General features: G+C 42.3%; 1 protein-coding gene across 1 annotated transcript in view; it reads left to right on the forward strand.

The window, feature by feature from the left end:
* TRPC7 (transient receptor potential cation channel subfamily C member 7) overlaps positions 1-23,950 on the forward strand; it is a 259,805-nt gene that overhangs the window by 163,652 nt on the left and 72,203 nt on the right. Inside the window, 1 exon segment of the mRNA XM_023752170.1 lies at positions 8,940-9,122. Coding sequence (XP_023607938.1) covers positions 8,940-9,122 — 183 coding nt within the window.

Here is a 23,950-nt window from a genome sequence, read left to right on the forward strand (position 1 = left end):
CCCTCTCATACCCTAACTCTGTCAATCTTTGCTTCCCCCCAGGATCTACCTTCCAAATCACTAACCTGACCTCTTTTTTAAATAGACTTTTAGAGAAGTTTTCAGTTCACACTAGTATTCAGCAGAAGGTATAGAGTTACCATATACTGCAACTCACACATGTGCACAGCCGCCCATAATTAACATCCCCCCAGAGAGTAGCTGATGAATCTACACTGACAGATCATTATCACCCAAAGTCCATATTTATATTGGGGTTCACTCTTGGTGTTGTGCATGGGTTTGGACAAACATGTAATGACATTATCTACCATTATAGTATCATACAGAATAGTTTTGCTGCCCTAGAAATCCTCTGTGTCCACCTATTCATTACTCCCTCCCCACTAACCCCTGGCAACCTCTGATCTTTTTACTGCCTTCATAGCTTTGCCCTTTCCAGAATGTCATGTCATTGAAACCATATTCTATGTAGCCTTTTCAGATTGGCTTCTTTCACTTAGTTAATATATATTAACTTTTTCCTTGGCTTGATAGCCCATTACTTTTTATCACTGAACAATATTCCATCGTCAGGATGTGCCAGTTTATTTGTCCACAGTTTATTTATCCTACTAAAGGACATCTTGGTTGCTTCTAAGTTCTGACAATTATGAATAAAGCTTATATAAACATCTATGTGCAGGTTTTTGTGTGGACATAGTTTTCTTACTTCATTGGGTAAATACCAAGGACATAGTTTTTTACTCCTTTGGGTAAATACCAAGGATCATGATTTGCTGGATCGTGTTGTAATAGTATGCTTAGTTTTGCAAGAAATTGTCAACCTTATGTTTAAAGTGGGTTTCTTGTGGACAACATATGATTGGATCTTGTTTTTCTAACCATCTTTCCACTTTCCTTCTCCCTTAGAAGTCCTCCATACCAGCCTCAATTCCATGAACTATCATTATAATCTTCATCACATACAGCTCAATTCCTCTGCCCCTCTTTTTTAAAAAAATATATTTTATTGATTTTTTACAGAGAGGAAGGGAAAGGGATAGTTAGAAACATCGATGAGAGAGAAACATTGATCAGCTGCCTTCTGCACACTCCCTACTGGGGATGTGCCCGCAAACAAGGTACATGCCCTTGACCGGAATTGAACCTGGGACCCTTGAGTCCGCAGGCTGACGCTCTATCCACTGAGCCAAACCGGTTAGGGCTCTGCCCCTCTCTTGATATGGTGTATTCTTTGGCAAAAATACAATCCTGGTAAAATCTAATTCTGTACCTCTTCCATGCCAGCACCATGAATGTGTTAGAAAACATCAACCATTTTGGATAGTTTTATTTATTTATTTATTTATTTATTTAAGAGGAAAAGGGAAAAAAGAGAGAAAAACATCGAAAAATCTACCAGTTGGCTCCTGCACGTGTCCCAGCTGGGGATCAAATAGGCAACCTTTCAGTATACAGGATGATGCTCCCACCAACTGACTCACACTGGCAGAGCAGCTAGTCTCATTTTTAAATTTCTGACCATGAACCTCAAAATGGGGTGTTAATTGTTCTCCAGCAAAACATACCCTGTCTTCCTAATCTCACTCACTCTTAAAATTCTCCTAAAATTATTTTCTGACCTCCTCCTCCGCAAATTTCTATAACTCCACAGCCGATTTTTACTCGCAACTGATAACTTTTCTTCCGCCAAAACCGGTTTGGCTCAGTGGATAGAGCATTGGCCTGCGAACTGAAAGGTCCCAGGTTCGATTCTGATCAAGGGCATGTGCCTGGGTTGCGGGCACATCTCCAGTGGGAGATGTGCAGGAGGCGGCTGATTGATGTTTCTCTCTCATTGATGTTTCTAACTCTCTATCTCTCTCCCTTCCTCTCTGTGAAAAATCAATGAAATATATTTTAAAAAAACACTTTTCTTCCTATTTCACTGAGAAAAAAAAACACTGAGCAATAGGAAAAAAATGTCTAAACCCCCACCACCAATGCTAGCATCTTCACCACATATTTGAACTTCCTCCTACTATAGATAAACCACATATGGTTCTACCTAAATTCATTCCTATGTATATAGACTATTCAAATCGTCTGTCATATGCTATCGAACTACTTGCTGGATTAATATAATGATCTGATGATATCATACACAAGGATCAGCAAAACTATCCACTGAAAAATTCCCATCAACATATAAAATATGTGGTTTCTCCCCCATCAGAAGAAAGAAGGCGGGGAGGAAGGGAAGGTAGGAGGTGGTAAGAGGGGAATAAAACCAAACACTTCTCTAATCTGTTACTTACCATGTCTCTGCCCTCTTTTGCAATAAAGCTCCTCAAAAGAGTTGTCTATGTAACTGGATCCAATTCTCTCTCTTCCAGTTCTCTAATCCTCACCAGTCATGCTTCCACTCTCCCAAATTGGTCACCTTGTGCTCCCGTCAAGGTGACCAATGACCTCCAAATTGCTAAATCTAATAGTCAATTCTCAGTCCTCATATTATTTAGGAATAATAATACTACCAGCTTTAAAGGGTAACTGTGACCATTTAAAGAAATATTGGAGTACTCAGAACACTTTTATTGTAAACTGTTATTGTAATTATTTTGTAAACTCAACCTGAATGTCAAAACCTCCCAGGCTGACAGCATGCAAACTTATGGTAATTTATCTCCCTTTGTACTTCAATGGGAGCTTTCAATGAACATTCCTTCTCCATAACTGGGTCTCTCTGAAGGGAGAAAAAGGGGAATGGATTGGAGGCCCACACTCCTTTTGAATCTAATTTCTAAGGTCTCCCTTGAGGATTGAGTGTTAATTATCCTGTATTGTGTGGGTGTCTCCACAGCATCCATCTGAAAAATTAATTTTAACTTTTGACCAATGAGAGTAATAAGCTTCTCCCTCTTTTCTAAGTTTGACAGTAGCTTTGAAAATATTTGAGAGCTGGGGGGTCTTAACTAAAATCAAGCAAACTAATAATTTCTTAAAATTTGTGTTGTCAAAACAATAGCTTCAGCACCACAAATTCAAAAATATCAACATATCATTTGGAGCTAGAGATTCATCTATATATATAAAAGGCTAAGCGACTGGCCGACTGGCCAACCAGCTGGTAGCTATGATATGCACTGACCAACAGGGGGCAGATGCTCAACGCAGGAGCTACTGAGCAACGGCAACTTTGCAGAGTGCCCTCTCACACACCCTAGGACCCCTCGGGGGATGTCGGACTGCCGGCTTCTCCTGATCCCCACAGGCCAGGCCAAGGGACCCCACTGGTGCATGAATCCTTGCACCAGGCCTCTAGTGTATATATATTAGAGCTAGCAGGACTTGCTATTGAGCTATATGTTGGATATGAGAGTAATATAAGCATCGAGGATAAATCCAAGATTGTTTTGACCAGTGGGGAAAACTAAGTGAGGTGGAACATACTAGATCCAGAGTTAGTTTGATTAAGTCTGAAAAGCTCATTTAGAATCCAACTGGAAATATCAAGTTGGCAATTAGATATATGAGCTGAGTTCAGGGAAAAAAATGCTGGGCTAAAGATATAAATCTTGGAGTCATTAGCATATAGATGGTATCTTATGATCTTAGATAAGACTACTAAGGCAATTAGTGTAAACAGATAAAAATAGAATTCAAAGGACTGGGCACATATTTGGGCATTCCATAATGAAGACATCAGGGATATGAGAATGAATCAAAAACAAATGCAAAAAGTAATCATTCAGGAAGAAAAACACAGAAGAGTATGGTGTGCTGGAAGCCAGGTAAAGAACTTGTATCAAGGAGATAGAAGTGATCAGCTATGTCCAAGAACTTGGTAAGTCATGTAAGATGAGGACTAAGAGAGAACCAACCATTAGATTTAGCAACATGAAAGTCACTTGTGACTGATAAGCCCAGTCTCAGTGGAGGCAGTGGGTATAGATGAGAAAGTCTTATTAAATGGCATAAGAAACATTACAAGGAGGGCAATTGGAAATACTCAGTATAGACAACTCAAGGAATTTTCTATAAAATGGAACAGAAAAGTAGAGCAGTGGTTGGAAAGGGAATTGGGATCAAGAGAAATTCCATTTTAAGACAAGAGAACAGCAGCATGTTTGTATATTAAGCTAGTAGGAAAAGGGAGAAACTGACAATGTAGAAAAGAGAAAGGAAGATTGCAGGAGCCACGTCCCTGAGTAGGCATAGGGATGATATCCAGCACACAAGTGGAGGAGCTGACCCTAGAAAGGAGTTGGCGCAGTTCATCCACAGTTAGAAAAGGAAAAACACAGAGTCCATGAATATAGATGCATGAAGGTAGAATGTGTGATGGTGTAAGCATGTGTCATTCTCTTCTGATGACTTTATTTTCCAAGTAGAAAAGGAGAGGTCCTTATCTGAAAGTGAAGGGAGGGAGGAAGTGCTAGAAGACTGAGGAGAGGGGAAGGTATGAAATGCTTATTTAGGAAAGAGGGAGAGTAAATTGCCCAGGAACACTCAAGCCTACCTAAGATTGTAGATAGTGAGTTTGCAGCATGCCTATCAGCACAGTTGTGTGTTCTCCTGCCACATTACTGTGCAGAGGCAGAAACAGTTCAACTCAACCAGAGACAGTCTTTTATCCAGGGAGGAGTATGAAATAAGAGGAGGACAAGAGATTTCATAATGTATGCAGGGACGATTATAACAACTGCCCCTAAAATACAGTAGGTCCTCGGGTTATGCCAGAGATCCCTTCCTATGGCATGACGTAACGCGATTTTCACCATAAGTTGGAACCCACCTATATAAGCACCTATGTCACTCACATGGAGCACATACACAGCAGTAATGAAGTGAAACAGTAAAAAAAATTTAAAAGAAAGATAACAATTCCTGACCTTTACTCGTGGTAAATAAATAATAAAAAAACATAAAGCACATATGTACATACTTCAAAATGACAGAACTTTTTTTTATAAATACTGTAAATGGGAGATGGTGAGGTAACCACAAAACGACATACGTTGAGTCTGATGTAACCAGAGGACTGCCTCTATAAGCTCTGTAAGGAGGGAGACAGGGACCTAAAAGAAATGAAAACCAGTGAAAAGGTAATATGGTCAATGGCTTGGAGGTTTGGTGGAATCAAAAGACTGCTGGAATGTAGGTCTCAGAGGGAGTGAGCTGAACATATAGGAGGCAGTGATGAGAGAGAGAGAGAGAGAGAGACCTGATGCTGGATCATGGATGTACTAGAAATAACTAAGAGAATAAATGGTAGAGTTAGAGTTGAGAATAGGTCATTAGAAAAGATATCAAGTAAATGAGAAAGTAGGGTAGTGGGAGGGTTATCTTCCTAGATACTGAAACCACCAAAAAAAACAACAGTAGTAATTTTGGGGAGAGTGACAGTGAGACAGGATCTAAACTCTTCAGAGAAGGTGAGAGTGACCCAGAGATAAGTAAGTGACTAATAAGTAGTGCCCTCTTATCTGTGACTTCAGTTTCTATGGTTTCAGTTACCCGTGATCAACCACAGTTCAAAAATATATATATATAAAAGCCTAATATGCAAAGTGTCCCCTCAGAAGTTCGACCAGGAGACTAGGAGTTTGATTGATCGCTATGATGTGCGCTGACCAATAGGGGGCGGCGTGGAACATGGTGGGTGAACAGCGGCAGCAACGGGGCACTGAGGGGGAGAGGGAAAGAGGAGGTGGGGAGGCGGGGAGTCAGGGAACCTGATCGGCCCTGATTGCTGGTCAGGCCTAGGGACCCTACCCGAGGCCTCTAGTATTAAATATAAAACTCCAGAAATAAACAATTAAGTTTTAAATTGCTCACTTCTCTGAGTAGCATGTTGAAATCTCACAGTATCTCACACTGTCCCACCTGGGATGTGAACCATCCCTTTGCCCAGCGTATCCATACTGTGTACACTATCCTCCCCATTAGTCATTAGTAGTCTCAGTTATCAGATTGACTGCCATGGTATCACAGTGCTTGTGTTCAAGTAACCCTTACTTTACTTAATAATGCCACATTAACATAATTTACTACAGTATAATTGTGCTACTTTATTAGTTATTGTTGTTAATCTCTCACCGTGCCTAATTTATAAATTAAACTTTATCATAGGTATGGATATATAGGAAAAAACATTATATATATATATATATATATATATATATATATATATATATATATATATGATTTAGTACTATCCACTCGGTGTCTTAGAACATAGTGTGTATATATATATATATATCCCCCATTAATATGGAGGACAACTGCATAAGGAAAAGTGAATTCTTATCTCTTTGAGTCTTAGGTTCCACATTTGTGAGTTGAAAATGCTGATAGTGCTTTCATCATGAGGTTTTTACAAGGATTGAATGAGATGATGCAGGTAGAACATCTGTCACCCATTGGAACTGGCAGAATTCAGATTGCAGAAATGTTATTTTTAAAAGGGGTACCTGTGAGGTTTGGGGTATGTGTCTCAACTAAAGTTGCAGAGTGTGGCTTGGAAGGCTCACTGAGCTCAGGGATAACACAGAACATCATAATCATCATAATCCCCCAGGATGTTCTTATAAGCCTGGGCCATGACCCTCCTATCAGCAACTATCCATACTCATGTCATCTCTGGGCTCCAGGCGACAGAGGTTCTTTCTGTCGCTTCAAGCCATCTGCAGACACCAGGCTTGTTGCCTTCCAGCCTAAGTGTCTAATGCAAAAAGCAAAAACCTAGCTGCTTGTTCTGGTGTGTCTCCCCATACCATGTCCAGGTTAGCTAAAAAAGCCCCAGAAAAGTGAAAGTTTCTAATGAAATGGTGCCTTGTATTCTGAACTGTGCTGAACCAAGAAACGTGCAGAGGCTCTAGGGCAGTACAGTCTGATTTGCTCCTAGCATGGGGAGCCTGGGCCAAGGCCTGGGTCAAGCCCTTTCCACTTCCTTTCTATATCCATCCATGCATTCAGCTCTAGGCAGGAGTTTCCACCAAGAGATGAGGTCTTGACTAGATAATAGGGAAGTCTGTATTTTATCAAAACAGGCAATAATATTCAGAGACTCCTTGTTCTTGAGAAAGTACCAATAAAGTTGATGAAGTAGGAGGCAGGGATTCAGGGAAACTGAGTCGTAGCAGCAGAACTACCAGAGTTGAATAGGTGCATGTAAAGAAGTGACCCTTCTTGTCCATTTCCTTGAGCTTCCACCTCTAGCTCATTGAGGCTCTCAGACTATCTTAGCTGGGACAAGCTCTGAGAAAGTTTTACTTAGCATTACTCTTGCACAATCCTGAGAGTGGATCCCTAGCCTCCTCTACCCCCACACTACTCGGTGACCACATTTGCTTTGTACACTGCCAATTTTTTATTCCTAGTATATAGTAGGCTCTCAATAAGGAAGGAAGAAAGGAAGGGAAGGAAGGAAGGAACAGAGGAAGTTAGAAAAGGAAAGGAAAGGAGAAATGAAGGAACACAGAACACAGCTCTTCATGTCACCACAAATTCTCTGGGCTCTTTGCCAAAACCTAAACGCTCCAAGTATCTTCCTTGAATTTTTTTTCCATGGCAATCTGCCTGAGCTGAGCAGTCATTATTTTTTTCTAGCATGTCCCTTCTCCCTAAGTTATTTATATAAATGGGAGGCCCCTCTTTTCTGAAAACGTTTTCCTGATCCTTTTTCTTTGTCCTATCCAATACACATTTACTTATCTCTTCTTTAATGTAAGGGGACATTTTGATACAGCAGTGCTGGAAGGAGACAAGAATCATTAATTCAGAAAAATAGCTGAGCTTCTGCAGTTTGCCCGGCTTACATCTATTTGCTGAGGAATCCAAGTTCTGGAAAAGCAAAACTGCACTCCTGTTTATCAACTATCACTTACCAGTCAGGGCTGCTGTCATTGATTAGCACTGAAAGGATGTTTGTCTCTTGTGTCCTTTCTGAACAGACTCTGAATAGGTTCATTTCAACTAAGAAATCAACAAGGAAGCCTCCAGGGGAAAACATCTGGGAGGAGTACTGGTATGAGGGTGACATGAAACATATTTTTATCCGACATATTTTGGATAATTATCTGGAACTGAAGTAGTCTGTCTGGGGGAGAGAGAAGCTGGCCTATCACTAGGAAAGGAAGTCAGCCTCTCAGAAGTAATTCCAAAAGGTATTCCTAGGGAAGAGAAGAGAGAACTCCAGCAGCAATTTATTAAAAAACAAAACCAAAAAAGTCAAGTCTAAAATTGCTTATTCAACAGGCAAGCAATTTAAGAAGCCATGATTTGCCACACAAACGGATTTGTGGTAAGCAAGACTCCTGTTAGATTTAAATTACATTTGGTTTTTAAATTGATCATTTACAAGCAGGGTTTTCAGCATATAAAAAGAAAGCACACCTGTGCACATTTTTTTCCAATTTAGCATATCAGCCATATCTTTTCAGTAAACTTCCTGTGAAGAGCAGCTTCCATTATAGACTGGTGGTAAACGAGTGAAGTGTTAGTTTCACTCGCCTTAGAAGTTCATTCCTTGTTACTCCTCCCTCAGAATTGAGCAGGGAGAGCTGCTGCTTTGAAAGAGCCCATGATGGGCTTTGGCAGGCATCAGAATCGCTTACAGGACAAAAGATTCCGGGGCCTCATCTCCATGAATTCTGATATGATAAGTCTTCAACAGGGCCTGGTGTCTGCAGTTTTAGCAGGCACCCAGGCTGACTCTGATGCAGGTGACCCAATGGAGCACATCTTGATAAACCCTAGCTTAGAGAAGATGTCTTCTAGATTGTTGTGTCAAGACAAATTGCCCTGCCTTCTGGATCCAGCACATCCCCTGGCTCTAATGCTCTCCATAAGCTCACACTTGGTGGATAGTTGCTGATCAACCCTGCTGTGCTGGGCAAGCCCACCTGTGGGGCTCAGTCTGACACACCCTTGATTTCTCTTTATTCTGTTAGAACGATTACAGGAAGTTATCTATGCAATGCAAGGATTTTGTGGTGGGCGTGCTGGACCTATGCCGAGACACAGAAGAGGTGGAAGCAATTTTAAATGGTGATGTGAACTTCCAAGTCTGGTCCGACCACCACCGTCCAAGTCTGAGCCGGATTAAACTCGCCATTAAATATGAAGTCAAAAAGGTAAGCTTCCCCACCTCTCCTGGCCTTCCCACCTGGCATGGCTGCTGGCCTAGCTTTGTGCTCATGTTTATTTTATGTTTACACAAGGTGACAGTGACAACACCAATTATCCAACTTCTCTCTAGACAGGGAACTGCTCAGAGCCCCTCTCTGCAACCCCCTTTCCCATCCCCAGGCTACCAGGAGAGAGAGATCATGATAGCCATTCCATAAAAAGGCTTTGAGCCTAGAGAATAAAACGGGATTTTCAGCCTCCAAAACACCGACAGGAACAATGTCACAGTTAGTGTTCCCATCAGCGAACAGACCAATTTGAGGGTTTTCATGGGAAACAAATTACTCAGGTTGTACAATAGCATGTACTGCGCTTTCTCCATGTGCCTGGGGACCCATTGTGTAGAAAATGTTTTAGTGTAGAGCAGCGGTTCTCAACCTGTGGGCCGAGACCCCTTTGGGGGTCGAACGACCCTTTCACAGGGGTCGCCTAAGACCATCAGAAAACACATATATAATTACATATTGTTTTTGTGATTAATCACTATGCTTTAATTATGTTCAATTTGTAACAATGAAAATACATCCTGCATATCAGATATTTACATTACGATTCATAACAGTAGCAAAATTACAGTTATGAAGTAGCAACGAAAATAGTTTTATGGTTAAGGGTCACCACAACATGAGGAACTGTATTAAAGGGTCGCGGCATTAGAAAGGTTGAGAACCACTGGCTTAGAGGCTTTGTGGAATCCATGGTTCTGGGAGGCTTAGAGGAACTGTACTCCCCAGGCTCATGAAAGTCCACAGTAGGAAGCTCCAGTTGACTTTCACAAAGCAAGCTTGTTTAATGGCCACTGGCACCCAGTTGCACTCAGACCCACAGTGGCTGGTCAGATCAGGTCCTAAGAAGCAAAACTCAATATGGTTCCAATTTAGATGTACTCTGAGTTCTTCAGAATCTGCTCTTATGTTAGATGACATCATTCATCCTGATGAAAACTGCAGAGCTCCAAAGATCAAAGATCCAAAGATGTGTTTAAATATCAAAGTGCTTTCCACATATGCAGGATGGCTGATCAGTCTTTCGGGGGTTTTACCCCAGCTATTTCATAGGATCAATACTGGACATATTTTCAATTCCCCAAAACAGCTTCTGGGCATTTCTCTTTTGTCTGATGTCTGATTGTCTTAATTTGTGAGGGGTGAATTTTATGAGGAAAATTCCACACATGTATCTGTGGAATTCATCTAGAGATAGCTTCTAAATTTGATGACATATTCTTGCCCTTTTACTTTTAATAATAATAAAAAATTTGAAGAAAATCAGTTTTTTAAAAGAGTCTGAGTCCCAAATATATGTTGATAAAGCATGCAAAAGGTGACCTTAGATAAACATTAGAAAGTATAGAGTGATGGGAGGAGAGGAGTCAGGCTACAATTTGAAGTACGATACTATTTTCTTAGCTCAGGGAAACCCACTTTTTAGCCTATCCCAAGAGCTCACTGAGGCTTTTCATCAAAGCACCGGCATCCCTTCCTGAAGCTGCTGACACATTCTCAGTCTTGAAGTTCAAACACACCCTGCTGTGAGACTGGCAATGGTAAGGATGAGCTTGAGTTTCCAGAACCACCAGCATTTCCTGCCTTCACCAAGCCAAGCATACCCCTGCCTCCCAGCACAGAGAAAACCCAAAGTATTGGAGATGCTTAGCATTTGCAGATTTACTTTCAGTTTTGGCTATTCAAGAGCAATTCCAACAGCCCATGAAATGCAAGCATTCACCATTTTTCTGAAACATAAATCCACATATTTTAGCAAACTGTCACTGAAGGTAGATCAGTCAACTAGTCCAGATGTCTGGCCACTACCTCATAGCTACATGTTCCCTCTCATTGTCAACTACAAAATGGGCACAGTGATGAGTGAGAAGAGAAAGTGAATTGCTCCATGAACATGATGGTTCCAGTCAGAATTAAAAAGGTTTTATGAGGAAAATCATTTACTCTAGTGGTATTCGCCAATTAGGGCAGGAAATATCCATCATGAATGTCAAGTGTCTGCTGCAATCCACAATTAAGACAATGATGAATGACTTGCATAAAATGTCAGCCTTGCTCACTCAAAGACCTCCCTCCATCAAAGCACCACCATCCCAAACCATGTATGTCATCAGCCAACAGTAAACAGACTCATAGGTTTCCTTGACATTTATTCTACTATGATTTACCAGTGAAAATACCTAATATTAAAGACTTATTAATATTATAATGAGATTTCAGTTTTAATTTATGAGCTTTAGCATGCTTGCGTAGACACAGTCTACTCCTGGGTCTTTGAGTTATGAAATGACTAGCACCAAGGCCTATATACAAATACACTGCCTTTCACACCTGATATACGTATGAGTCTTGAGGCTAAAATATAAAACTGCAAACGATTCCTAAGGCTTGGCCCACGTGATATAAAAAGCAAACCATTAATTCAGTGATTAAAGTAAACTAGTTATTCTTGGCAGTTTCATGGGCTGCTAATAGGTATGACTTTAAGAAAAGGTTTTGTGTTCAAATAAGTCAAATAGATTTCTTAAAGACATTAGAGAGCCTTTAATATGCACGACTACTCTAAAAGAAGGCAACAAGATGTATTACTTACCCAGAGAACTGTATTTCTCATGGAGCATCTGATGAAACTAGCTGTCCATGTAACAGTCTGGAAAATTCTAATATGGGATCAGCCTAAATACCTATGAAGTACATGGATCTGAATGAAGTAGGTGCTACTGTGGCTGGTACTGTGCCCTGAATCCTGTCTTCACTTGCATGTTTGCCTCTCTTCAGGCACCATCTTCATGTCTAGTCCCCAGACTGGCTCAGACACAATATCAGCCCCTGTTAGATAAAGATAATCACCCCACTATGGCACAGGGACCACCTGGTACAAAAGAAGGAATCATGAAGTGGGTGTCAGGAAATTTCTAGCATGATGCTTACACTTATTAGCCATGTAATCTTGGGTAAGTCCTTGAAGCTCTCTGTGCCTTATTTCCATCTGCAAAATGGGCATATAAGTTTTTGCTTCACAGAGTTTTCTGTGAACTTTGAAATGAATTGATACCAAAGAAAATGTTCTAGAAACTAAAAAGTTCTGTGCAGTTCCACAGGGAAGCATCAGTGCTAACATTCAGTGATGTCCCTTTCCTTGGGACTACAGTGGTCCTTCTGTCCCCAGATACATTCCCTAGCTTGTCCTTTGATATCTCCCCAGAGAATGCTAGAAATGCCCCCCTGTGTAAGGACATCATCCTTATAGCCTAAAGTGCCTCCTGAAATGACCAAAGGCCTTCAGAGGATGTGGTTGTTCTTCACAACTTCTATTCTAAAAGGGTCACTCAGGCCCCAGCCGGTTTCGCTCAGTGGATAGAGCGTCAGCCTGCAGACTAAATGATCCCAGGTTCGATTCCAGTCAAGGGCCCATGCCCAGGTTACAGACTCGATCCCCAGTGTGGGGCGTGCAGGAGGCAGCCAATCAGTGCTTCTCTCTCATAATTGATGTTTCTATCTCTCCCTCTCACTTCCTCTCTGAAATCAATAAATAAATCTATATAAATAAACGCCTAAGCGACTGGCCGAGCGTTCAATGGAAAGACCGGTAGCTGTGATGCACACTGACCACCAAGGGACAGATGCTGAACGCAAGATCTGCCGAGCTGCAGTGACTTGGCAACTGTGGTTCTCGGATGGTGCACCGGGAACCAGAGAGGAGGGAGCCTGATTCCAGGGTGCATCACCCGAGAACCGCTCTCTCATAATCTGGGATCCCTCAGAGGATGTCGGAGAGCTAGTTTCAACCCAATCCCCACAGGTGCACGAATCCGTGCACCAGGCCTCTAGTCCTATATAATAAAAGGCTAATATGCAAATCGACCAAACAGTGGAACGACCAGTCGCTATGATGTGCACTGACCACCAAGGAGCAGACACTCACCTCAGGAGCTGCCCCTTAGTGGTCAGTGTGCTCCCACAGGGAGAGCACCGCTCAACCTGAAGCCCTGAGCCGGGCTCGCAGCTGGCAAGCACAGCGGCAGTGGCGGGAGCCTCTCCTGCCTCTGCGGCAGTCGGACATCCCCCAAGGGCTCCCGGACTGCAAGAGGGTGCATGAATTTTGTGCACTGGGCCTCTAGTGTATGTATATGTATGTATGTATATGTATGTGTGTGTGTATGTGTATATATATATATATATATACACACATATATATATATATACACATAAAAGGGTCACTCAGCCTCCTCAATAACCCAGGTGGATGTGTCATCTGAAATATTAGCCACTATGTTTGGAAGGCAGTGTTGAGAAGTGGCTAAGAGGGTACTCTGAGGTTAATCCTGGTCCAACTACTTATTAACAGGGTCACTTGAGCAAGTCACTAGCCTCTCTGCCTCCATAAAATTTGGATAATGATGCTTACTTCATAGGATTATGAGGATCAAATGGGATAAAGAATGTGCCTTAAATAGCCTCAGGCCTCTCCAGCCTGTGGGTATAAATGAGTAGTATTAATATACACATTGCACTGGCTTAGAGTCAATGTCCACACTACTTAAGACATTTCTGTTACTCATCTCAGTCCATTCCAGCTTTTAAAGGCACAGTCCCTTCAGAATTCATACTTGCCTCATGAAGAAGCAAGGATGCTTCTCTCCCCATGCTGAGTCAGAAGCCACTCCACTTGTGTCTCATGCATAAAGGAAACAATTCCTCCAGCTTTGGCCTGCAGCCCATACACATGTTCACAAACATGCCCATACATAACACATACATATTCATGCATGCATGCATACACATATATATAGAGACATATATACACACACACATATATATACACACACAACACACACACTTGCACAGGCCTTAATCTTCCCCTTCAGGGTCAATCTGAGTAATAGACATCTTGCTGTCTTTTCCATTTCTATCTATCTCTATCCCCAGGGAACCATGCCCAAACTTCCTTCTTAAAAGCCCTCTTCTCATCCTGCATACCAACTCTGAATAAATGCTTAGGGCAGTGGTCCTCAACCTTCTGGCCCTTTAAATACAGTTCCTCATGTTGTGACCCAACCATAAAATTATTTTCGTTGCAACTTCATAACTGTAATGTTGCTACTGTTATGAATCGTAATGTAAATATCTGATATGCAAGATGGTCTTAGGTGACCCCTGTAAAAGGGTCGTTCGACCGCCAAAGGGGTCGCAACCCACAGGTTGAGAACCGCTGACTTAGGGGAATTCCAACCCCACCAACTAGGAGGACCCAACAGTCTCTGAATCTGTTTAGGTACAGCTGGTCCGGGACTGCACCCATCTCTACACTTTCATGGTTGTTTTCCCACTACATCATTCCTTCCTTCTTCCTGACTCCAAGTCTGTCTTAATGAAGATCAGGTGAATCTCCTATTCACCGAAAGAACTTTGTAGGTATTGGTCCTCCAGGCTCAACTGCCAAGGAAGAGTCAGAAAAAGAGACCCAGAATGTCCTATTTTGCACAATAGAGGCCTTAACTCCATCTTTAAAGGAGATGCAGGCTACTTTGGATATAACTAAGCAAAGATCCAATACCAAAAAAAAAAAGGAAAGCATAAATATCTTGTCCAAAGTTATTACTCCCACTGCAGAAAGCATGTCTCTTATCAGGCAATATCACTAATAAAGGTGGTTAATTCAATCTCTCACCATCTATGAGCTCTACAGACCCTGATCAGCCTTTTGGGGATCCTGAACAGAATAAAACACAGCCTTTCCCTCAAAGAGCCATCAGTTGTGGTTGAGGTAAAGACAGGTATGCTATGACTGTAGCAGCAGTAGCCTCTGCACTTCACCAGCTAAGCAGAATAGAGTTCATAGCAGGTAGTTCTTTCACACTTCCAGGGGGCCCCAAGGTATAGCATCTTGGCACATGGCTTGATTTGGGGAATCTAATCATGGTGTCAGCCATCTTTCCTTCCAACTGATGAGACTCCCCATGTTTTTCAAGAGGCAGGTCCATTCTACCGAGCCTTCCAGTCTCTAGAATTTCAGAGGTTCCTTTCCTGACTCTGCGAAGCTCCTGGTGATTCCTGGCTCAGAAAGCTAGTCTCCCATGAAATAAATGAATGATCTGTGACAGGACCATGAGAGAGGAGAGAATTACAGGGAGAATCCATCTTAGCCTTACTCAGTAACACAGTTCCCTTTCTTCACAGCCAGGGGTCCTCAAACGTTTTAAACAGGGTGCCAGTTCACTGTCCCTCAGACCGTTGGAGGGCCGGACTATAGTTTAAAAAAACACTATGAACAAAGTCCTATGTACACTGCACATATCTTATTTTGAAGTAAAAAAACAAAACGAGAACGAATACAATATTTGTATTTGCATGTGGCCCGCGGGCCGTAGTTTGAGGACCCCTGCTTCACACTGTTGTACTAAAGAAAGTGAGTTTTGCTCAATTACTCACTCATCATTTAACAAACACAGATTTCTACCATACCACCAGCTCTGTGCTGAGCACTTGGGAGACTGAGTAGACCAAGACCCAGGCCTTGCCCCTGAAGAGTTCATGTAGCAATGGAAAGCGATGTTTGAACAAAGGTTTTCAATCCTATCTGACCAAGGCAAACAGGGATGGAATGGAGCAGCATGGAGGCCAGAGGAAGCACTGACAAGCTCAGTCTGACCTCAGAAAATGTTTCTCAGAAGGGGAAATCCTTGAGCCAGGGCTTAAAGGATGAGACGTGCTGAGTGGGATGGTAACTTAGGCACCAAGAGGTGAAGGAGGACAACTCAGGCAGAGAGAGGAGGAAGTTGAAAAGTCACAGATACTGGAGGGAGGAAGAGAGTGGCATGTGTATGGAACATGTTTAGAGGGAGATGTTTCCCTGTAGCTGCATCACTGTGGAAAATAAACAGACTGGAAAGCTTGTCAGAACCAGATCCTTGAGGCAACTGCATGCTCTGCACAGACACTTGATCCTGCCAGCAGTATCCAACAGAATTTTCTAATATGATGGAAATCTTCTATTTTCTACTCTCTAATAAGGTAGCTACTAACCTCATATGGCTATTTAGCACTTGAGATAAGCTAATGTAATTATGGAAATGAATTCTTATTATTTTTAAATTAATTTAAATTTGAATAGCCACATGTGGCCAGCAGTTACCAAAGTGGCCAGCATGGCTATATATGTCCTCATTCATGCATTCAACAAGACTTCACTGAGCGACCACAAGTGTGCTGTGCTTATCACTGGGGACATGGTGGTGAATAAAAATGACATGATGTCAGCCATAATATTAATCAAAACTTCACACCAATAAATTTTAATACTGCAATTGAAGCAAGCATTATAAAAGGGGAAAACATGATATTATAACTTCTAAAGGCAGATGTGACATAATAAGGGAGGTCAATGAAGGTTCCTCTGAGGAACTCATGCTTGCTCTAAGAAAAATTAACCAGAGGTGGGGAGAACATTTCTGGCAGAAAAAAAGATGTTCAAAGCATGTTCAAAGGCGGGAGGAAACACAGCATATAAGAGGAACTGAAAGAAAGTTAATGTGGCTGAATGAGAACACATGAAGAGTTGGGAATGGGATGAGTCTAAAGAAGCAAACAGGGACCCAGACCATTAAGAGGCTTGTAGACCAGGATAAAAGATTTTGGTTTTGTTCTTCTTTTAAGATTAAGAAGCCATCTGAGGACTTTAATCAGAAGTGGCTGTAACAATTAGGATAGATGGAGAGAGAGCTAATCCTCTGATAAAGGCTGGAAGGCAAAAAGGGGTAGGTATGGATGCAACGTATTTATTGGGCAAAGGGACAGGATATTAATCAAGGTAGACAAAGCTAAGCTGTGTTGACAAGCAAAACCAAAGTTGTAGTGGCTTTTAACAAAAGGAGGTTTATTTATTGCTTGTCTTATTTCCATCTGGGAACAGAATTCACTGAGGAACCCACGGTAAAGAATGGCCACCATCTCAAATGCTTCCACCCTGCCAAAGGAAAGTCCAGCTCTGGAGAGGTTTACACTGCAATTCAATGTTGTCACCTAGTAGTGACACACATTGTTTCTGCTTGCAACTTGTCATCAGCAATTAATCACATCATTCACCCCACCACAGGTAGGGCCAGGAACTATAACCCTGCCGTACATTTGAAGGAAGAGAAAAATTGAGCCATTTGGCAAATAGCAGTAATGACTACCAAAAGGAGAAAAGTTGAGGGAATTCATATTAATAGCCTTAACTTCTCTGCAAATAGGAAGCAGAATAACCTTCTGAGGTAGAAGGCAGACTAAAAAAAAGTTAAAAAAATTGTTTTTCAGGAAAAATTCAGTGGGAGTTGAGACAGCTGAATAGCCAGCCAAGATGAAATTGTAAATTCTTTGGCAATAGCCTGTGTTCTGAATAAAAGGGGAAAATCTCTACAAAAAAAATGGTTAACACTCCACGTCAATGTCTTCCATGAACCTCAATTTTCTGCTTGTCAACTTCATTTCAAGATCCTTTCATAGACATGAGACCCAGAAATGCATAAAGTGTGCCCATGGGGCACAGCACCCAGAAGGTTCCCCTCAGAAAAGAAAGCCAAGGAGGGAGGCGCAAGATTAGAAGCACAGGGCCAGTGAACAAAAGACATCCAGCTTTCTAGAGGACGTCTGAGAGGTCAATCAGAAGCTCACATGCCCTTAGCAGACATTCTCCCACTGTGTTTTCCTGCTGAGGCATCATTTGAACAGATGCTCAGAGTTAAGAAGATCAGAGTTGTCAGAAACACAGTCTGGCTGGTCAGGCACTACCCAAAACTTCACTGCAGGATGCCTGCTAGCTGCCAAACACTGTTGGAATCCACTGGTGTCAAAAGCATCCATCAATGTCCTCTCTGGGATTCCTCTCAGCACTTCCGTGACCCCAGCCTTGCCACATGGCACAAAAAATAATCAATGTCCATTAATCTGGCTAAGAGAGGCTATCTTTTGCATTAAAAATATAAGTTTTGCTTTTTCAAGCAAAAAATCTTAAGAAAGATTAATCCAAGTACATATATATGTATCACTTTTCTGCCTGGAAAACTATCAGGAGAAGAAAAATATAACCTCTTGGGCAATAGTATGATGTGGCTCAAAGCCTGACTACACATGTTCAAATCCCAAGTCTTTCATTTGTTCTACTAGATACATGGCTATAGACAAGTTATTTCTCTCTGAGCCTCAGTTTTCTTATCTGTTTAATGGGAACAAAAAATAGTACCTAATAATAATCAATGTTAGTTAACACATGTAATGTAGCTAGAACATGATAAATGCATACTAAATGTTACCTTATGGAAGTTGTTTGCATGTTGGCTTTATAAACAGAACTCCCCTTAACACTAGGTTTCTCAACCTCAGCACAACTGACATTTGGGGCCAGATAGTTTTTTACTGTGGGCACTGTCCTGTGCATTATAGGATATTTAGCAACATCCCTAATCTCTACCCACTAGTTGTCAGTAGCACCCTCCCCCAAGTGTGTCAACCAAGACTGTTTCCAGACACACCATCTCTAATGTACCTGGGGGGAGGAGGAAGGACAGTATCATCCACTGTTGAGAATCTCTAGAATAGTTTTCAGGATCTGGGTCATAAACCCTTAACTGCCCCTAATGACAAAGATTATACTTCTCCAATAATACTCTGCATTTCTCTAGACCAAATAGAAGTTTAGATCAAACTCATATTCGCTAGAAAAACTAAATTCTCAAACTTAGTTACACAACGGAACCACCTGGAAGCTTTGTAAAAAACACCAATGTCGTTGACCCACCTACAAAGTTTCTAATCCAATTCTTCTGGATGGGATCCTGGGGATTGTGTTTTTTAAAGGCTCTCTGATGATTCTAATTTTTGTAAAGCCTACGCTCCTAAAAAGTGGGACCTTCCCTCATTCATCTTGGTCTTTGAAGACAGAGCAGGCTGGGTGGTAAGTAAATGAATAAATGGGTGTAAAGAATAAAGCATAGACTTTAATGCTTCTTCAAATACCTGTAATATCCCCTAGAGATTAAAAATCAGTGTGCCCTAGCTGGTTTGGCTCAGTGGATAGAGCATTAGCCAGTGGACTGAAGGGTTCCAGGTTCAATTCCAGTCAATGGCACATGCCCGGGTTGCGGGCTCGGTCCCCAGTAGGGGGCATGTAGGAGGCAGCCAATCAATGATTCTTATCGTTGATGTTTCTATCTCTCTCTCCTCTCCCTTCCTCTCTGAAATCAATAAAAATATATATTTTTAAAAATCAATGTAACAAAAAAGGAGACATATGTAATACTCTTTGTAATACTTTAAGCAATAAAACAAAATTTAAAATAAAATAAAAAATCAATGTAACAGAATTATAATGATGTTCCAAGCTGCCTTCACAGCATGGGGCCATTATCTCCATTCCCTCCACTGTTGACCTGTGTCCCTTTTGGTTTGTAACTCTGGAAAAGTGCTCTTACTATCCAGAGAAGTACTGATGCTGGTTCTGACCTGGCATTCTTAGTGATAGAGCAGAGAGCTGGATGACTCCCAGGATGACCCTGTGCTATTAGAGAGCTAAGGGGCCTTTGTCCTCCAGAGTGGAGCTCAGATTACTGAGTGCCCCGCAGTGGGTCTCAGGAGTCTCCCTCCCCTCACTAGCCTGAATTGCTGGCCCAACCCCACACCCTGCCTCCCTCAGCTTTGAGAGAAAAGCAGAGCGCCTGATGCCTCCTCTCTGCCTTTCCTCAGGCCTGCTGCTGTGAATCATCTGACACAACTTCCTCTAAAGAGCAGTTACTGCATATTTGCAAGAAAGATTTCACATCCTCAATGTATGGGCTGTCACAACAGGGCAGAAAACTACTGCCTTTTTGGTTATTGTGCAGCTCTTTCAATATATAAATATTTGCATGAATGGACAATCCTTTAACACGTTTTTCTTCTTCTTGGTTGTCATGTTCCCTAAGCCGCATAGCCTTAGCTTGTGTAACCATCATTATATTCATCCAGTGCTGCATTTGTTAAATTAGTCAGAGCCAGATTATTACATCCTGATTTGAGAGTTAAAAAGAAGAGAGAAATTTGAAGAGCATTCCAGGGAGGAACATAAATCCCCAATGCTCCCAGGATTAGATACAAATCAGATACACTTATTAGCCCAAAGTGCAAAGAACAAGAGCCATTTTCAAATTGTCTCTCTTACCCCAGTCAAATGATCATTGAAATTACAGTTCCCTCACACCAAGGACCTGTGACTAACTTCAATAATTAAGCTAAAGACCAACTACACATTTCTGTCTTATTATTTCTGTACTGAATGCTCCTATATGGATTCTGAGTCTTAATGACCATTTGATCTTTCATATATTCCTCCCATGATATACATAATGCATTATTCTTTTATCAACATTTTCTGCCTAAGGTGACTTGCTAATTTCTTGATGGCAGAGAGTCTTGTAAGTAGAATTATGATGAAAATCTTAGCTTAATATGAGATGCTTTCATTTATACAATACAGCCAGTCATATATCACCTGGATGATTGCAATAGCCTCTAACTGGTCTACCTACCTCTGCCCTGTCCCTCCCCTTCTCTTCTCCACCTGCTCCCCCCCACCCCCCCCACACACACACAAACAATGTAGCCATTTTTAAGTAATTGGATCATGTCATGCCCCTGCTTAACCCTTTCATCTAAAAATGAACAAGACAGGCACAGTCCCTGCCCTCAGGGAGCTCCCAGTCTAATCACCTTCACTGCTAGAAGCAGTCTGAAACAAGGGTCCTTGTGCAAGTGAGTGATCTTGGGAGAAACCTGCAATGAAGGGCAGAAACAGGATAGGGCAGGAAAAGAAGCTAAGTTGAGATTCAGTTTCAGTGAAGCCTACCTTCAGTCTCATCTCCTGAGTGTGAGGAACACTACAATGGCCCATGTGGAGGCAAAGGGACTGGCCTTTTGTACACCTGTATCACTCAGTTATTAGTTGCAGGCTGCCCACAAGGGAAGGCCATAACTTCTCAGGCATTTCTGTGCAAAGTAGCTGCCAGTGGCTGAGGGGACTTTATAACTTGATAACTAGAGGCCCGATGCATGAAAATTCGTGCAAGGGTAGGCCTTCCTTCCCCCAGCCACTGTCACTGGCTTCCCTCTGGCACCCAGGACCCAGGCTGGCTTCCCTCTAGCTGCCCTCAAGCACCTGGGACCCAGCTGGCTTCCCTTGGGCCACCCGCAGGCACCTGGGACCCGGGCTGGCTTCCCTCCAGTCCCGGCTTTATCAGGAAGGACGTCCGGAAGACATCCAGTCTAATTAGCATATTACCCTTTTATTATTATAGAAGGTACATCTGGACACCTGTCTCTCTATTTCCTAAACACTCCACACTAGTTCCCACCCCGGAGAAGTTAATAATCCCTTTCCCTCAATTCTCTGCTAGTTGGAGCCTTCTCATCATTCAAAACTCAGATTAATTGTCTCCTTCACAGAGAGACCCTCCTGGCCACCTTATCTGAGTGTGGCCACCATGTTGCTACCTCCCTCATCAGCCAGTCTCTACCCTAGTGCCCCCTTTTGTAGTAAATATCATTTGTTTCATTCGTTTATGTATTGTCTATTTCTCCCAACACAATAAACTCTGTAGCAGCAGCTCACCACTGTAGCCTAGAGCAGACCCAGACAAGTAGAAGATTCTTTAAAAAATATTTATTGAACTTGATAGCAGAATGAATGAATGCACACTATACCTGAGTTTTCCTGCAGTTCTTATTTTTCTGAAATACAACAAAATCCCATGTTCAGGGTGAAATGCATTCCTAAATGCTCTTGAGGAAACTCACGAGTTCTCTTGAAAATAAAAATGAGATAAATAGGAAAGTAGCCCATGATAAGCTACTAGATATTAGGCATTATTTTTATCATTTTTTAAAAATTTTTATTGATTTCAGAGAGAGGAAGGGAGAGAGAGATAGAAACATCAATGATGAGAAAGAATCATCAACCAACTGTCTCCTGCACGCCCCCACTGAGGTTCGAGCCTGCAACCTGGGCCTGGGCCCCATCTGGGAATCAAACCGTGTCCTCCTGGGTTCATGGGTGATGCCCAACCACTGAGCCACACCACTGGGCTATTTATATCATTCTTGAACTCCTACAACTATTGGTGTCCAGGCCATGGAAACAAAGATAAAGACTGATGGCCTTATTTTGTTTAAAAGGAAGAAAGTATGGGAGGAAGAGAGGAGAGATCATTTAAATACAAAATACCATTGTTTGATTAATAAAATTAGCAATAATTTGGTCACAAATTGCATCCTAAAGAAATTACAAATCAATTAATAATATACTAAATATTCTATAATAAACCCATCTGATATGTCATCTGACTGCTTTGCTTCCTACCCTCCTTATGCGTATTAACTCTCACTGAACAGGCAGACTTGCAAGCTTGAAGGAGGGAATGAATACTCATGTGACACCTATTAGCAGCTAATTCTGTGCACATAAAAAGACAAGTGGGACCCAACCCCTGCCATCAGGAGCTTACATCCCAAAGGGCTACACAGACTGAATCCAGCATTTTATTCAACAAGGAAAGGAAAGTGTAATTCAGGTAAAAATTATGTGGGAAACCTTCAAGGAGGAAGAAGAGGCAGCTTCTGAGTCAGAGTCTGAAAGGCAGGGCAGAGCTCAAAACAAAGAGAATGTGAAGACATTGCCAATGGAGAAACAGTGGGTGAAAGCACAAAGGTGTGACAATGTTTAGAGAATTACAGAAGGTTGGATGAGGGCATTTAGGAAGGTAGGAGGCTGAGGAAAAGGAGAAAAATGAGGTGGGGGATCAGAAGCCTTGGGTTGGAGGAAACATGACCTGTTGGGGAAGCGGGGAGGCTTTGGTGGGCTATGGTAGGCATGGGCTGTGAAGATGTGCTGAAGGATCTTCATACCATAAATTCCATAACAGAAAAAGAATCCTTGAGGGTATCTTTACATTTGCCTTTATAAATGTACTTACTTTTTTATTGTACAAACAGTATTATAACAAGAAAAATATTTAAAAGGCAAAGAATCATCTATAATCATATGCCCCATATCAGTTTACATTTGTTTATATTCTTCTAATTTTTACCCATGGGCAGACATGTATCTACATACTGATAGATTAATTAAACTAGAGGCCCGTTGCACGAAGTTCACGCACTGGGGGGTGGGGTGGTCCCTCAGCCCGGCCTGCACCCTCAGGAGCCCTAGGGGGATGTCGGGCCTCAGCTGGCAGTCGGACATCCTTAGTGCTGCTGCGGAGGCCGAAGAGGCTCCCGCTACCACTGCTGTGCTAGCCAGCTGTGAGCCCGGCATGTGGCTGAGCTGTTTTCCCCCTTTGGGAGCACACTGACCACCAGAGGGCAGCTCCTGCATTAAGTGTCTGCCCCCTGGTGGTCAGTGCACGTCATAGACACTGGTCATTCCGCCCTTTGGTCTATTTCCATATTAGCCTTTTATTATATAGGACTAGAGGCCCGGTGCACAAAAATTTGTGCACTCGGAGTGGGGGGGAAGGTCTCTCAGCCCGGCCTGTGCCCTCTCACAGTCTGGGACCCCTCAGGGGATGACCATCTGCTGGCTGAGGCCTGCTCCCCAGGGAATTGGGCCTAAGCTGGCAATCAGACATCCCTCTGGCAGCCCGGCAGCCATCGGGGGATGTCCACTTGCCAGTGGGGAGCAGGCCTAAGCTGCAGTCGGACATCCTTAGTGCTGCTGAGGATGCAGGAGAGGCTACCCACCACCACCGCTGTACTGGCAG

This window comes from Myotis lucifugus, unplaced genomic scaffold (genome assembly GCF_000147115.1).
Source record: "Myotis lucifugus unplaced genomic scaffold, Myoluc2.0 scaffold_28, whole genome shotgun sequence".
NCBI lineage: Eukaryota > Metazoa > Chordata > Mammalia > Chiroptera > Vespertilionidae > Myotis > Myotis lucifugus.